Source organism: Bos javanicus, chromosome 11 (assembly GCF_032452875.1).
Source record: "Bos javanicus breed banteng chromosome 11, ARS-OSU_banteng_1.0, whole genome shotgun sequence".
In the NCBI taxonomy this organism is placed as follows: domain Eukaryota; kingdom Metazoa; phylum Chordata; class Mammalia; order Artiodactyla; family Bovidae; genus Bos; species Bos javanicus.
Window position 1 is genome coordinate 72,069,667 of NC_083878.1, and position 15,669 is coordinate 72,085,335.

General features: G+C 43.2%; 1 protein-coding gene across 1 annotated transcript in view; it reads left to right on the forward strand.

Moving 5' to 3' along the window:
• The first annotated feature begins 1,671 nt into the window (after positions 1-1,671).
• The window catches only part of IFT172 (intraflagellar transport 172), a 37,663-nt gene continuing 23,665 nt past the window's right edge, over positions 1,672-15,669 (forward strand). Inside the window, exons 1-14 of the mRNA XM_061432959.1 lie at positions 1,672-1,871; positions 4,454-4,597; positions 4,838-4,950; positions 5,383-5,422; positions 5,728-5,793; positions 6,006-6,085; positions 6,299-6,386; positions 7,389-7,603; positions 8,505-8,628; positions 9,044-9,139; positions 10,042-10,203; positions 10,558-10,611; positions 10,832-10,935; positions 11,111-11,196. Of these exons, the coding sequence (XP_061288943.1) occupies positions 1,833-1,871; positions 4,454-4,597; positions 4,838-4,950; positions 5,383-5,422; positions 5,728-5,793; positions 6,006-6,085; positions 6,299-6,386; positions 7,389-7,603; positions 8,505-8,628; positions 9,044-9,139; positions 10,042-10,203; positions 10,558-10,611; positions 10,832-10,935; positions 11,111-11,196 (1,411 nt within the window). The 5' untranslated portion in view covers positions 1,672-1,832. The remainder of the gene's footprint in view (positions 1,872-4,453; positions 4,598-4,837; positions 4,951-5,382; positions 5,423-5,727; positions 5,794-6,005; positions 6,086-6,298; positions 6,387-7,388; positions 7,604-8,504; positions 8,629-9,043; positions 9,140-10,041; positions 10,204-10,557; positions 10,612-10,831; positions 10,936-11,110; positions 11,197-15,669) is intronic.

Genomic DNA, 15,669 nt, shown 5'->3' on the forward strand with positions numbered 1-15,669 from the left:
ATGAAAGATTAATGGATCCCCGGGGGGCAAAGTGTTCCTCTCCTGTGCATTTCTGTGCCTATTTTCCCCTGTCCTTGCTTTCCCTTTTGTCTGTCTGTATGTCTCTCTGTTCGTTCTGCTGCTGCTGCTAAGTCACTTCAATTGTGTCTGACTCTGTGTGACCACATAGATGTCAGCCCACCAGGCTCTGCCATCCCTGGGATTCTCCAGGCAAGAACACTGGAGTGGGTTGCCATTTCCTTCTCCAATGCATGAAAGTGAAAAGTAAAAGGGAAGTCGCTCAGTCATGTCCGACTCTTAGCGACCCCATGGACTGCAGCCTACCAGGCTCCTCCATCCATGGGATTTTCCAGGCAAGAGTACTGGAGTGGGGTGCCATTGCCTTCTCCGTTCGTTCAGTCAAAGCCAATAATAATTATAAAGAATAAATGAGTTTATATTTACCCTCTGCCATTATATCCAGAGGAGCATTCTGGAAATAAAACTGGGGTTGGAACTCTCCTGTCAAAAGAATTAGAATTTGGGCTCTGGGGCCTACTTGTTTCCTGTGAAAATAGGAACTGTCCTCCACTTTTTCCCAAGTTCCAAGGGGAGGTTGGTGCCAGTGAAAGAAATACCTGTTGACATCTGTAACCACTAAGGGGGAAAGACTTCAGAACCCAGAATCTTTCTGGGCAGCACAAGCTACACTGTCTGGAAGGTAACCGTCTTCATGTGATCAGTCAACATATGACCCTCCCAGTTCCCGTGGAAACTTATGAATAACTTCCCTTTTCTGCATCTTGATCACTCTACTTTGTTATAAGAAGTTACATTAATTACATCCTCTGAAAGGAACCCCAATCCAAAGTCAAGAAGTAGTTTTGATACTTATCCAAGCTCCAACCCCGGTTATCACAAGACTAAATCTGTTAGGTGAGCCAAGGGTTGGTCTGCCCTCTGCCCTAAACCATAAAAGCATCCTGATCTAAGCAGCAGTCTTAACCCCACCGTTTTTCAGTTCAAAAGTAGGGTGCTTTACCTCCCTCTGACCACTGGTTCCAAAGCACATTTCTCTCAGACTCTGGATACATCATTTCTGGGGATGAGAGTGTCACACGGTATATAGTAGCATGGCACGGAAATAAGGAGCTAGACACTGAGAAGGAATTCAAAGGGTGTATAAACGTACCAGCTCTGGCTTGAATCCCAGTTCGTCCTTAAACCTCTGTGTTAGGTTAGACAAGTGAGCCCTCTAATCTTGAGTCTCCTATTATGTAAAGTGGGACTAATAATGTTATCACTGTCAAAAGGTGGCTTTGAGATTAAGTGAGACATGTACAACACTTCGCACGGTACCTGGCAGACACATACTGAGTATTCATTATTAGCTTTGTGATCCTGTGCAAGTTATATAACCTATTTGGGTTCAATTCTGTCAACTGTAAAAGGCCTATAAGAGCAACTGCCCTGCTTTCCTCCAGGGTTGTGAGGATTAAAAGAAAGCGCTCAGCCGCGTTTACGTACATCAAACACCGAGACAGACTACGATTACGTAGAACCCCGGAGTTTGCGGAAGGCTTGTGGGCGTGGCTGGAGTTTGGGTTTGCATGCCGCGACGGGATTGGTCGAGAAGAGAAGTCTGCAAACCCTCTCAGGGTCCCGCCCTAGATCTCAACGCGCCTGCGCGCGCTCTGTTTGCTAAGCTACGAAACTGCGTGGTGACCTTGCGACGCGTGTCGCGCTCAGGTCGCTAGTGCGTCAGCGGCCGTGGCTGCGGCTGCGTGGCGGGTTGTCCAGGTAACCACGGGAGTTGTCGCTGTCTGTAGGCATCTGAGAGACAGGTGTTCGTCATGCAGTTGAAGCACCTGAGGACGCTGCTGAGCCCTCAGGTGAGGAGTCGCGTGCCTCTTCCCTCCCTCGCCCGCCTTAGTGTTCCAAGGAAAGTGGGGGATTGAAGTTTGAAAACGGTGAGCGCCTACTGTGTGCAGAAGACCGAAGGCTTTAGTGGTGATACGGACTCTGCTCCGTCGATAGAGTGTGAAGTAGGCGAGAGGGGCTGCTGAGCACCGTAGCTTTCCGTTCATTTCATTTAACGGATCAGTTGTGTACCAGGTCCCATGCTGGGGCTCCAGAACTTCCCCAGTTGTTGCCTTTGCTTTCGAGAGGCTCGTACTAGAGGAAGAAACGCGTGTGTAAACAACAATAATCTACATCGCTTAAATGAGCGCTCTAGGTGCATGTCCCACCGAAGGGAGTGCAGGCGACCACACCGTTCGTTTTGATGGTAAAAATCTCAGATTCAGAAGAGGCTGGGCACTAGGGATGTAACCGTAGAACATGTTGAAGAAAGGCGGGGTTTTGGAGTTAGGAGACCAGAATTCAAGTCCTAGCGTCACCACTACTTTAAATAAATGACCGGATACCCCTGACTTTAGCCTTTATCGCACAGGCTCTTTAAGCACTCATCCAAACTTCTACATTTGGTAAATGGGAATAATAGTAATCGCAGCTTTAGGGGATTAGGGGAAAGAGTTAAAGGCAGTAGTATACACAAGAGAACCTTGTAAACTAAAAAGCAGCATGAAAACTGTTAGACAAGAGAGAACGATATTCAAAATTCAAAGGACAAAATAATACAAAGCAAGAATATCTGTCATAATTGAATGTTTAATGTGTACCAGGGCAGCATAAATAAAGAAGTTGGGGTTGTGGATTATAGAATCAGGTACACGTGGATTTAAATCTTGATACTGCCACTTAAACTGTGTTTGTAAACTTGAGCAAATTACTTAGACTATCTGTGCCTCCATCTGGAAAAGATGAATAAGAGTAGCACCTACCTCAGTAATGAGATAAAGTGAGATAATGTGTATCACACACTTAGCAAAGTGCCTAATCTGTAGTGCTCATTAAAACTTAGCTATTATCCTCTGTCTCTACCTCATTTAATCCTCACAACAGTCCTGTGAGGTACATATTGTAGAGAAAAGAGAATTGATTGATTGTGGGAATCAGGAAGGCTTCACAGAGCATGTGGCTTTAGGAAAATAGAAGGAAACTAGAACAAAAGAGAGGTGTACTCATTGCTTTGAATCTGTATTTTGAAAATTCCTTTACCCTAATGGAATAATTGGAACTGAAATCTCCCTTCAATCTTTCAAAATAAGGTGATGTCAGATGCAGGAAAGGACTGAGTGCCCAGGATGGGGCAAAATGATGAAGGAAGATGGTCAGCAACAATTAATGAGGAGCCCTCAACACTCCTAACCTAATTTAGTCAAGAGTTGGAGAAGGCTAAAGGTGGTGGGGTGACTATTTTCTGATTCTGGTTTGAGGATTTTGATGGGAAAAAGGCCCTTTTTACCTCTGACGTTGAAAGTGGGTAGGTTAGAAGTAAAAATTAACAATGTTTTAAGCCAGGGCTCTACAGCCCAAGTAGTTAATCAAACAGAGCAGAAACTAGATTTTTTTTTTCAATTTCTAGGAGGGAAATCCTTAGTGCAGAACCTGCTGCATAGACCACCAGGGCTGGTGGTGGAAGGGACAGACATAGCAAGAGTAATTCACCAGGAGTTGATCACTTCTAATTTGGGCCTCTGTGAAGTGGATTGTTAAGGGAAAAAAAACAACAACGACAGAAATAAAAATAAAAAACAAAGGCATTTTTTGAATCCTAAGTCTCAACTGTAATTATTTTACTTCCCATTCCAGAACTTTTACTGTCTCTCCCTTTTCTCCCAAATAAGTCCAAACTCAGCCTAGCTTAAAAGAGCCTTCCTGAATTGGCTTCCATCTATTTTTCGTGCCTTCCCCCTTCTGTTCCGCTATTAACAATGTAGTGTCAGCTAAATTAAATGACTGTTTATTCACCAGAACTTGTTATCGCTCATGCCATTTCTTCTACCTCAGAGAATTTCCCTACGTAACTGTCTCCATTCTTCAAAGCTTAGCGTTGATCATTTAAATGGAAAATTATCTCGGGCTTTTCCAAACTGTTATAGTGCTTTGTATGTGCCTCCCTTATGGGAGTTTTCCCATTTTTAGATCTTTGGGCAGGAACCACGTTTTGCTCTTTGTCTCTATCTCTCAGCCCTTGGCCAAGTGCCTTTTTCAGTATGGTACTCAAAAACATTAATTGAATTAATGGCTAAAGACCAAAACTTAATCAGACCAGTTGCGTTTATTTCAGTAGCAGAATGAGGGAATAAGAAGGCCACTGTAGGGACACACCGGTACTTACTCACTGTGTCACTTCCTAGTGCGTTTGCATTATGGTTTCTAGAAGCAGTTTATTCCACCATCCAGGGCTCTGAGGCCTCAGAGACCTGGATAGATCATGGGCATCTCTTTGTTTTAAGGACTGTGCTAGAAGGAAAATTGACCAAAGTCACACTAGAAGTAATGGAACTAGAAATGCTAATAGCATTCTCCGCCAGCATCTGGATTATTTTTGTCCCCTTTACCTCTGCAGGATGGAGCTGCAAAGGTCACCTGCATGGCATGGTCCCAGAACAATGCCAAATTTGCTGTCTGCACAGTGGACCGTGTGGTCTTACTATATGATGAACATGGGGAGCGAAGAGATAAATTCTCCACCAAACCAGCCGACATGAAGGTGAAGGGAATACTCACGTGTACCTTAATCTGTTGATGGGACCTTATAAACCTAGAAGGCTTCCTAACCTGCTTCCTAGCCACAGGCATAGGAAATGGCCTGCACTTCCTTTTCTTAGTACAAAGCCCTCAAGCCCGCTACCATCAATATGCACTTGTTCTTCTCTTTTCAGTACACTCACTACTTCTTTTTTCTGTCCTTTTCTTTCTTTCTTATTTTTTTTTCTTTTTTGACTCTTAGTATGGCAGGAAGAGCTATATGGTGAAGGGCATGGCTTTTTCTCCTGATTCCACTAAGATTGCCATAGGACAGACTGACAACATCATCTATGTCTACAAGATTGGAGAAGACTGGTGAGGATAGAGATTGGGAGATGGGGTGTCCCAGAGAAGAAGGGAAAGGCAGGAAGAAATGCCTCCCTGGGAAGGGGGAATGGAGAAAATAAGCCGTGCTGGGGCTTGGAAGGCAGGGGCCTTCTGGAGTCTGTTGCTGCCTTCCCTTTGCCTGCACTGTGTTTCCTGTGATCCCATCCCTGGAGGAATCAGTCTTAGATCAACAAGGAGGCCCTCTGAGATCCTGGGGAGCCAGGAGTGATGTTCTGTTTTTATTATTCTTCCAAAGCTACTCTGGCTCCTTCTTATGCCTCCTCGAGGGCTTCCGTGGAGTGACAGGCAACACTGGTGGGCCAAGGATGGTGTCTGCAACTCCTTCCCCTCCCCCAGCATCATTTGTGGCATTTATTCATGGATGTGGTTTTTAATATGCTTCTCTCCTTTATTTGGCAGGGGTGACAAGAAAGTCATTTGTAACAAGTTCATCCAGACGGTAATGTTCTTACCAATCCCTGAGAGATCAGGAGGAACAAACATATCAATATATCTGCTTATAAATACAGCCAGAAGTTGGCATTTGTTAATATCTGTCTCTGACTTTTCCTGCTGCATGAATGGTGCTGCCTGGCTGCTTACCCGCCTGTGCCTTCCTCCTTAGAGCCCAGTCATGTCCCCTCCTCTCCTTCCCCGTGGGCGGTTGGGGTGGTGGCATGTGATAGGCTGTTCAGGTTTAGATTGTCTATCTGTGTGCTCATATACATAGATAGGCTTATCCTTTTCATTCTTGCTTTCTTCCAGAGTGCTGTTACTTGCCTGCAGTGGCCAGCAGAATACGTCATTGTCTTTGGGCTGGCTGAAGGAAAGGTAAAGGAGGGAAGAGAAGCACAGGAGAGGCTGTGGATGGGGATAATGGTTCTGGAAAGAGGTATATGGTTAATCTTCTCCCTGAGGGTCAAGTTACGTATTGGGGGGAGACCACACAGGGAACAGTTCTTGTGTTTTTATTTCTGTTCCTTAGGTCCTGGATAGAGTTGAAAGTAGCCTAACCAGACTTGTGTCCACTCTCCCATTTTCAGGTTCGTTTAGCAAACACCAAAACTAACAAATCATCTACCATCTATGGGACAGATTCTTATGTGGTGTCCTTGACAACAAAGTGAGTAAGGAAGAATGGTATCCCAGAAGCTTGGGAATGGTAGGAAAAGCTCGAGTCTTGGCTTGAGGGACCATAGTGTGAACGATGGGGAGGGCTGGGAGCGGGAACCACAGGTAGAGTAGTCTGATGAGGAAGGGGACTTTCTTGGGGAGACAGGGATGTTCTAACTGCTTCCTTTATGTCTCTCCTTTCTTTCTTTTCTCCTTTTTTTAGTTGCTCTGGGAAAGGAATTCTCTCGGGTCATGCAGATGGCACCATTGTTAGGTATTTCTTTGATGATGAAGGCTCAGGAGAGTCACAGGTATGAATAAAGGGTACTCTGGGAAAGGGGAGAAGGAAATCCCAAGCACTGTCCTAGGGGAGGTTGGACATCTAAGAAAGTTAGATTATGGTGCTCAGGGAGGAGGCTGGAAGGTGAGGCCTCAGGCAGAGAGACACCTGGATGTGGCCGCAGAAGAGGATTTGTTTTCAGGAGGCCAGAGCTTAATAGTTATAGGAAAGGATGAATCAAGTGGAAGGGACCTTGAGGCAAAGGGAAATAAAGACTCTGAGAGAAATGAAAATTAAAAATTATTCTCATTTATGTAAAATGTTTTACATATATTTATAAATTCAAAGAACAAAAGAGTTGTTTATGCTTGAAAAGGGAAATATAGAGGAATAAAGGAAGGTTCATGTTTTAATCCTCTATTGTTTGAATCATTTACAATAAGAATTATCTGTATCATGATTAAACGTGCCCTTCCTAAAATAAAGAAGTCGTATATTCCCTGTGGGCCTATACAGTGTTGGTTGATGTGTAGGTCAGCTTCCTTTGGGAGCCTTACTAGGTGAGTATTGAAGATCTCCAAACAAGTATTTTGAGGTTTCCTTTTGAACATAAGGGCTTCCCTTGGGGCTCCTCTGGTAAAGAATCCGCCTGCAATGCGGGAGACCTGGGTTCGACCCCTGGGTTGGGAAGATCCCCTGGAGAAGGGAAAGGCTACCCATTACAGTATTCTGGCCTGGAAAATTCCATGGACTGCATAGTTCATGGGGTCGCAAAGAGTCAGACATGACTGAGCGACTTTCACTTTGAATATAAAATTGATAAATGCATATATATTAAAATGTCATAGAAGATGAGTGTGTGGTAAAGACAGATAATTTGTGAAGTCTTTAGATTAGGATGTGTTATGGCAGGAAAATGTTGGGGAAAAGATTTCCTTGAGTAGAATTGTCCAAGGGAGTGTGTCAGATGCTAGGAATGAGAAATTTCTGAGGTGGTGTCCTCAGAGTGACAGAAACCCTCTTCTACTCTTAGGGAAAGTTGGTGAACCATCCGTGCCCACCCTATGCCTTGGCGTGGGCAACCAACAGCATTGTGGCTGCAGGCTGTGACCGGAGGATTGTGGCCTATGGAAAGGAAGGCCATGTGCTACAAACTTTTGACTACAGCCGTGACCCTCTGGAGCGGGAGTTCACCACAGCTGCAGCAAGTCCTGGGGGCCAGTCGGTTGTGCTGGGAAGCTATGACAGGTGGGTCCCTGTCCAGCTGTGGCTTCTGCCTACTTTCCCTGTGTACACTCTTCTTTAGCCCAGTTTTGCTTCCCAACTAGAGTGGAAGACTGGTTGAGCGTCAGAATCAAGTGATTGTCAAGTTTTAATTCATGCACATTTTCCTCTTCCTGCTCCCACCATCCACTAGCATGCCATCAGTTCCAAGATTCACCGTGCTCTGGTTGTGTGTCTCAGTCTCTCCCCAGGACTCCACAGCAGACTTTATCTCTACTTTCTTTGTATTCCCGTTGCGCCTTTTCAGACTACTGGCTTTGTGTTTATCACACTGTATTATCCTTTGGTGTTTGTATCTAATGGGCTAATTTGAAGAGCCCTTAAGAAGAGAGCCTCTATTATTTTTTTTTTTCAAGTCTCCAGAGCCTAGATTAGCATCTAGTATATCATAGGTGCTCAGATGTTTGTGAATGCATAAATGATGGGACAGTGCATAAACAGCTGGAGTCTAGGTCCCATCTCTTCCTGGAGTGCTTTTAACCCCAGCTTTGTCAGTGCTGTCTTTGTCCCTTTCAGTCTCATGTATGTCTCTTCCTTTCTTTCTTCTCTGACTCCTAGCAATTCTCTTTTCGTTTTCTGTATTTCTCTATACTAACAGCTCATTTTTCTAAATATCCACAGTCCTTTTTTATTTTTTCACTCCTATCTCTCTTACTCTATTTTACTTTTGACTTGATTTTCCCAGTTTACTTCCCTCGAACATTTTTGTCCTCTCCTACTAGACCCCCCACCTCCCGCCACCTTGTCTGTTTTCTTTTATTTCCTCTGTTCTCTGATATAGCAAAACTCATTTCCTTCCATTACAAGCCCATTTTCACTTTTTCTCAGCCTCCATCTCTTCTAAAAGCCACATACTTAATTTCAGACTTCGGGTGCTCAACTGGAGTCCTCGGAGAAACATCTGGGAAGAGGCAAAGCCCAAGGAGATTGCCAACTTATACACCATCACTGCCTTGGCCTGGAAGCGGGATGGCTCACGACTCTGTGCGGTATGCAACTAGTAACCCCTTTCTGCTTTGGTGACTTCTTCAAATTAAGAAAAATCCCACCTATCTTAAAGCACTCTCTCCTGACACTGGAGAAACTCCTCTTCCCTTTTGATCGCAGTCTAAAACTCCAGTGTTCCAGGCAGGAAAGAGAAATCCATACTTTATTGGGGGTCACATGGGTCAAGAGTTTATAGGCAGGGCTAGTTTCTCCCTCATATCCCATCACTAACTACGTGATGCTCTTGAGTCCTGCAAGTGCACCTCTTTCCTGCTGATACTTCCAAAACCTACCAACCCTTTCACTGCCGACTCTTCTGTAGATTCTAGAACCTAGGGTTTGAGAGTGTCTCTAAATACCCTCTTCACGCCTCTACGCTGTGTGTGTTACCCTTTATGCTGCCACTTTCCCTTCCAGGGCACACTCTGTGGTGGAGTGGAACAGTTTGACTGCTGCCTCCGAAGGAGCATTTACAAGAATAAGTTTGAATTGACGTATGTGGGACCTAGCCAGGTAAGCAGCTGATAGCCTACCACACTGAGGTCATGCCATGGCTCATTCATCCCTGCAGTACTACCCTGTGGTCTGGCCACAACATAGACTCAAATTTAACCTCTGGCAGAGCTGTTCTGAGGAACAGAATATGTCTGACAACTTTCCCACAGTAGGTCTTCCAGCCTATTGTAAGAGGATTATTCTCTTCTCTTCTCTTCTCTTATTAAAAATACCAGGTTTAAGGGGTACAGAGATTGCCATTTACATCTTCCTGGTTTAAAACTTGACTCCCTATAGGATGTCAACTGGGGAAATTAATAGGATTATAATTCTGAATTCCTTTGTTTTAGGGCCTCTGAACTCATTGTATATGATGTTGCAAGCTCATGCCTTAGGTCCTGAACCCAGTTTTATCTTTTCTCTACCTCTACCCTCTTTTCCTTCATTTATTATTCATTGATTCCTTCAGTCTTTCAGTTTCTCCAGAAATATTTGTCCTTTCTTTATCTGTCAGCACTGTTAGGCGTTGAGAATTCAAAGATGGTTATCTGTAATACATTGTCCCTTAATTGAGATCATTCTAGTGAAGGAGACACATGTATCAAAAAATAATATAGCACACATGGTAAAGTTATAAAAGTTTGTAGAGAGAGCTACAGGAACATAGGGTGAGTGATTAGTTTAACCCAGTGGAACTTTCAGAATCATTTGTATTATAAGCATTGAAAGAGATAATAGATGAAAGTGTTTTATAAATAGTAAAAGCATTATAAATGTGAGATGTCCTTTTTACCAAGAATATCCCAGGCCAGGCAAGGAAACAAGATGTGCTTTTGCTTAGCACTGTGGCGGTAGGCAAAGGACACAGCCCATTCCCCCCACTTTGGGACTGGGGGAACTGAGACTCCTCTTTTACCAAGGTGATTGTGAAGAACCTCTCATCGGGGACCCGAGTGGTACTCAAGTCACACTATGGCTACGAGGTGGAAGAAGTGAAAATCCTGGGAAAGGAACGCTACCTGGTGGCCCACACGTCAGACACACTGCTGCTAGGGGACCTGACCACAAATCGCCTTAGTGAGGTAGGAACCAAACATGGAGAGGTGGGGAATGGGGCATCCTGAGGTGTTGCCCAGATGAGGCAGGGTCCCTGGGGAAGGTCTCCATGGGATGCTCTAACATTCCTGTGTTGGGGACCTGGTTTCAGGGAGTGAGATCCAGGTTTAGAATCCTGGAATATGAATCACTGCTGTTGGACTTTTTTTTTAACACCTTCTCCCAGAAGCACAGGGTCCAAGCAGAATCTGACATAGCATCTCTCTTGTGCAATGTCAGACCTCCCCAGATCAATCTCTCTGTGTCCCACCCTGCTGTTCTTGCAGCATTGCCTCGGGTGGTTATCCACAGGTTCCTTATGTCTTCTTCCCCCTTAACAGGTAGCTTGGCAGGGATCTGGTGGCAATGAGAAGTATTTCTTTGAAAATGAAAATGTGAGTAGAGCTTGATTCACCATAAACCTTCTTTTAGCTTCTGTGTCAAGGATGGCAAGTGGTAAGGGGTTGAGGAAACAGCAGATAAAATGGGAAGGTGAAATAGAGGAACAGAATAAAGAGAAAAGTGGACTTTGCTGTAAACTCGCAATGTACCTCCCTCGACTGTCTCTTTCTTCATGCAATCTTTCCACCATATAATAATCCCATTCATTCCCAGGTGTGCATGATCTTCAATGCTGGAGAGCTCACCCTTGTGGAATATGGGAGTAATGATACCCTGGGTTCTGTACGTACTGAATTCATGAACCCCCATCTCATCAGGTAACCCCACCTAGTTCTCTAAATTTTTGAAACCCAAAAGATTTCCTTTTTGACTTCTAACTCCTGTATCCTCGAGTTAATCTAAAACCTTCATCCCATGTCTTGTTTCAGAGCTATTGTTAAACATCCTAGCTACCTAAGCCCGTTTTGCCTTACCTGACCTTTCATGTTTCAGTGTCCGTATTAATGAGAGGCGTCAGCGAGGAATGGAGGATGATAAGAAATTGGCTTATCTTGTTGATATCAAGACTATTGCTATAGGTGAGTAAGACTCCCTCATAATTATAATAACAAAATTGATGTTTATAAAGCACTTCCATATCACAGGATTGTATGCAGTGGAGAATCCAAGACTCTCAGAGACAGCAGGTAAATGTGCATCTGCATTCTTACAGTGGATATGTGAAATGCTTAAATTCACGTGTGTGTCTGTGTCTAGAAGTCTAGATATAGATACCTTGGTGTGTATAGGCCTGCCCATATAATTATTCATGTTCTGTAGGCATTTATCTTAGGGCTGGGAAATTGTGAATTGTAGAGAAGAACCATTAGAAAATTTAAGAATTTTCCTGTTTAGACTTCATAGGATCACAGATTCTTAGAACTGGTAAGTCCCCTTAGGAAGGGGACTTACTTTCTGTATAGTTTGTCATTAATAAGTAGTGATGACACATTGTATATACATATCACAAGTGTTCACATTTATAAATCATACTTATATATTAATAGTTAATTTTGTATCATGAAATGTTTCAAGCACAGGGAAAAAGTATAAAGAATAGCATGATATTCTCTAAAAAGCTTATTAGAGAATAACATATCCAGGTAGTGTAGTTGTTAACAGCAGAGCTCTGGAGTCAAACCTCCCCACTTGTCTACTTACTACCTGTGTGATCTTCAGGTAAGTTACTTATCCTTTCTGTATCTCAATTTCCTCATCTACAAAGTGGGGATAAAAATAGCACCTACTTCGTATGAAAAGCACTTAGACTAGTGCCTAGTATATGATAAGTGCGTAATAAATGTTAGCTATTGATAATAATATTATTATTATTACTTGTATACCCATAATATTATATGAATAGCTAACATTTGTTACATACTTACTATATACCAAACAGTAGTCTAAGTGCTTTTCTTATTATTATTACTTGTATACCCATGGGCTTCCCTGATGGCTGAGTGGGTAAAGAATCTGCCTGCAATGCAGGAGACATAGGAGACAGCGGTTCAATCCTGTGCTGGGAAGATTCCCTGGAGAAGGAAATGGCAACCCACTCCAGTATTCTTGCTTGGAAAATCCCATGGACAGAGGAGCCTGACAGGCTACAGTCCATGGGGTAACAGAAGGGTCAGACATGAGTTAGTGACAGGGAAGAGCTCTATACCCATACCAAATTCTGTCAGATCCTTAACGTTCCATTATATTTTCCTTGGATCTTTTCTCTCTTCTTTTATTGGTGGACATTTAAGTTGTTGGTTTTTCCCTATTGCAGTATTTCAGTTCTCTAAGGTTTACACCCAGCATGGAATTGCTGAATCATAAAAGAGGTACATCCTCAATTTCACTAAATATTTCCAAATTGCTCTCTGAAGAGGTTGTACCAGTTTACAGTCCCACCAGCAGTTACAGTTCCACATCCTCTCCAATGCTTGAAATTGCCTGACTTCATAATTGGCTCAATTTGATGTGTTCAATATATGAAAATATATTTCATTGTATTAATTTTTTGTTCATTTGTTTATTGGCATTTTGGATTTCTTCTTCCGTGAGTTGCCAGTTTATATCCATTGCCTCTTTTTAAAATTAGATTGTCTTTTTCTTGTTTGGGCTTCCCTTGTGGCTCAGCTGGTACAGAATCCACCCGAGATGCGGGAGACCTGGGTTCAATCACTGGGTTGGGAAGATCCCCTGGAGAAGGGAAAGGGTACCCACTCCAGTATTCTGGCCTGGATAATTCCATGGACTGTATAGTCCATGGGGTCGCAAAGAGTCTGACATGACTGAGTGACTTTCACTTTCTTTCTTGTTTACTTGAAGGAGTTCTGTGTGTGTGCAGGTATAGACTTTGATGGTTATTTGCGCTGCAGTTATTTTGTCTCCGCCTGTGGCTTGTCTTTTCTCTCCTTTTCAGCATCTCTTAGTGTTTAGACATTTTTAAGTTTAATGTAGTTCATTTCATCACTTTTTAAAAATTGAAGTATAGTTGATTTACAGTGTTGTGTATCACTTTTTAATAAATAGTTTGTAGGTTTTGAGGTCTTATTTAGGAAATCCTTTTCTACTCCCTCCTATATTTTGGCACTTAAAATTTTTGCCTTTTACCTGGAATTTATTTTTGTGCATAATATAAGTAGAAATCTAATTTTATTTTTCCATATGTGTAACTATTTATTGAAAATCCATTCTTCACCCAGTAATACATTATGTCATCTCTCATAAATCAAGTTTCCATATACATATGGGTCTGTCCTTAAGATATTTTTACATTTCTAGAGTTTTATATTTCATATGAGGTTTCTGAGCTCAGAAATATAAGTATAATGCAAATAATAACACAGTCCACTGGCCTAAGTTCTAATAGCAGTAGTGAGCCATATGACTTTGGACAAGTCACCTCACTCTGTAGGTCTCATCTTCAGTGTACACTGACAGAGTTTATCTCTTAACTTTTTTGGGTCACCAACCCCTTTGAGTGTCTAATTAAAAGCATAAATCCTTTCCCAGAAAAATATCTACACACATAATTTTGTATGTAATTTCAGGGTTCTCATAGAAATAGGGTCCCCACAGCTTTAGCACTTTCTAATTGTACTTATAATTGAGGCGTTAAAACATGGATTTACTGATTTTGCTTTTGAATTAAAGAAAAATTCATTTTTAAGTTGGTCGTCCCAGTTGTGGATATCAGCTGGCATTTGGTTTTTAGCTTCAGTCAGTTCAGTTCAGTTCAGTTCAGTCGCTCAGTCGTGTCCGACTCTTTGTGACCCCAATAATCGCAGCATGCCAGGCCTCCCTGTCCATCACCAACTCCCGGAGTTCACTCAAACTCACGTCCATCAAGTCCGTGATGCCATCCAGCCATCTCATCCTGTGTCGTCCCCTTCTCCTCCTGCCCCCAATCCTTCCCAGCATCAGAGTCTTTTCCAGTGAGTCAGCTCTTCACATGAGGTGGCCAAAGTACTGGAGTTTCAGCTTTAGCATCATTCCTTCCAAAGAAATCCCAGGGCTGATCTCCTTCAGAATGGACTGGTTGGATCTCCTTGCAGTCCAAGGGACTCTCAAGAGTCTTCTCCAACACCACAGTTCAGAAGCATCAATTCTTCGGCGCTCAGCTTTCTTCACAGTCCAACTCTCGCATCCATACATGACCACTGGAAAAACCATAGCCTTGACTAGGCAGACCTTTGTTGGCAAAGTAATGTCTCTGCTTTTGAATATGCTATCTAGGTTGGTCATAACTTTCCTTCCGAGGAGTAAGGGTCTTTTAATTTCATGGCTGCAGTCACCATCTGCAGTGATTTTGGAGCCCAGAAAAATAAAGTCTGACACTGTTTCCATTGTTTCCCCATCTATTTCCCATGAAGTGATGGGACCAGATGCCATGATCTTCATTTTCTGAATGTTGAGTTTTAAGCCAACTTTTTCACTCTCCTCTTTCACTTTCATCAAGAGGCTTTTTAGTTCCTCTTCACTTTCTGCCATAAGGGTGGTGTCATCTGCATATCTGAGGTTATTGATATTTCTCCCGGCGATCTTGATTCCAGCTCGTGTTTCTCCCAGTCCAGCGTTTCTCATGATGTACTCTGCATATAAGTTAAATAAGCAGGGTGACCATATACAGCCTTGACGTACTCCTTTTCCTGTTGGAACCAGTCTGTTGTTCCATGTCCAGTTCTAACTGGTGCTTCCTGACCTGCATACAGGTTTCTCAAGAGGCAGGTCAGGTGGTCTGGTATTCCCATCTCTTTCAGAATTGTCCACAGTTTATTCTGATCCACACAGTCAAAGGCTTTGGCATAGTCAATAAAGCAGAAATAGATGTTTTTCTGGAACTCTCTTGCTTTTTCGATGATCCAGTGGATGTTGGCAATCTGATCTTAAGCATATATAACAAAAGCAAGCACATTGCTCATTGATAATGTATAAGATAATTGACAATGTATGCTGCTGCTGCTGCTAAGTCGCTTCAGTCATTTCCGACTCTGTGCAACGCCATAGACGGCAGCCCACCAGGCTCCCCAGTCCCTGGGATTCTCCAGACAAGAACACTGGAGTGGGTTGCCAGTGCTTTCTCCAGAATTGACAATATATCAGTTCAGTTCAGTTCGGTTCAGTCGCTCAGTTGTGTCTGACTTTTGCGACCCCATGAATCACAGCACACCAGGCCTCCCTGTCCATCACCAACTCCCAGAGTCCACCCAAACCCACGTCCATTGAGTCAGTGATGCCATCCAACCATCTTCTCCTCTGTCATCCCCTTCTCCTCCTGCCCTCAGTCTTTCCCAGCATTATGGTCTTGTCAAATGAGTCAGCTCTTCACATCAGGTGGCCAAAGTATTGGAGTTTCAGCTTCAACATCAGTCCTTCCAATGAACACCCAGGACTGATCTCCTGTAGGATGGACTGGTTGGATCTCCTTGCAGTCCAAGGGACCCTCAAGTCTTCTCCAACACCACAGTTCAAAAGCATCAATTCTTCAGTGCTCAGCTTTCTTTATAGTCCAACTCTCA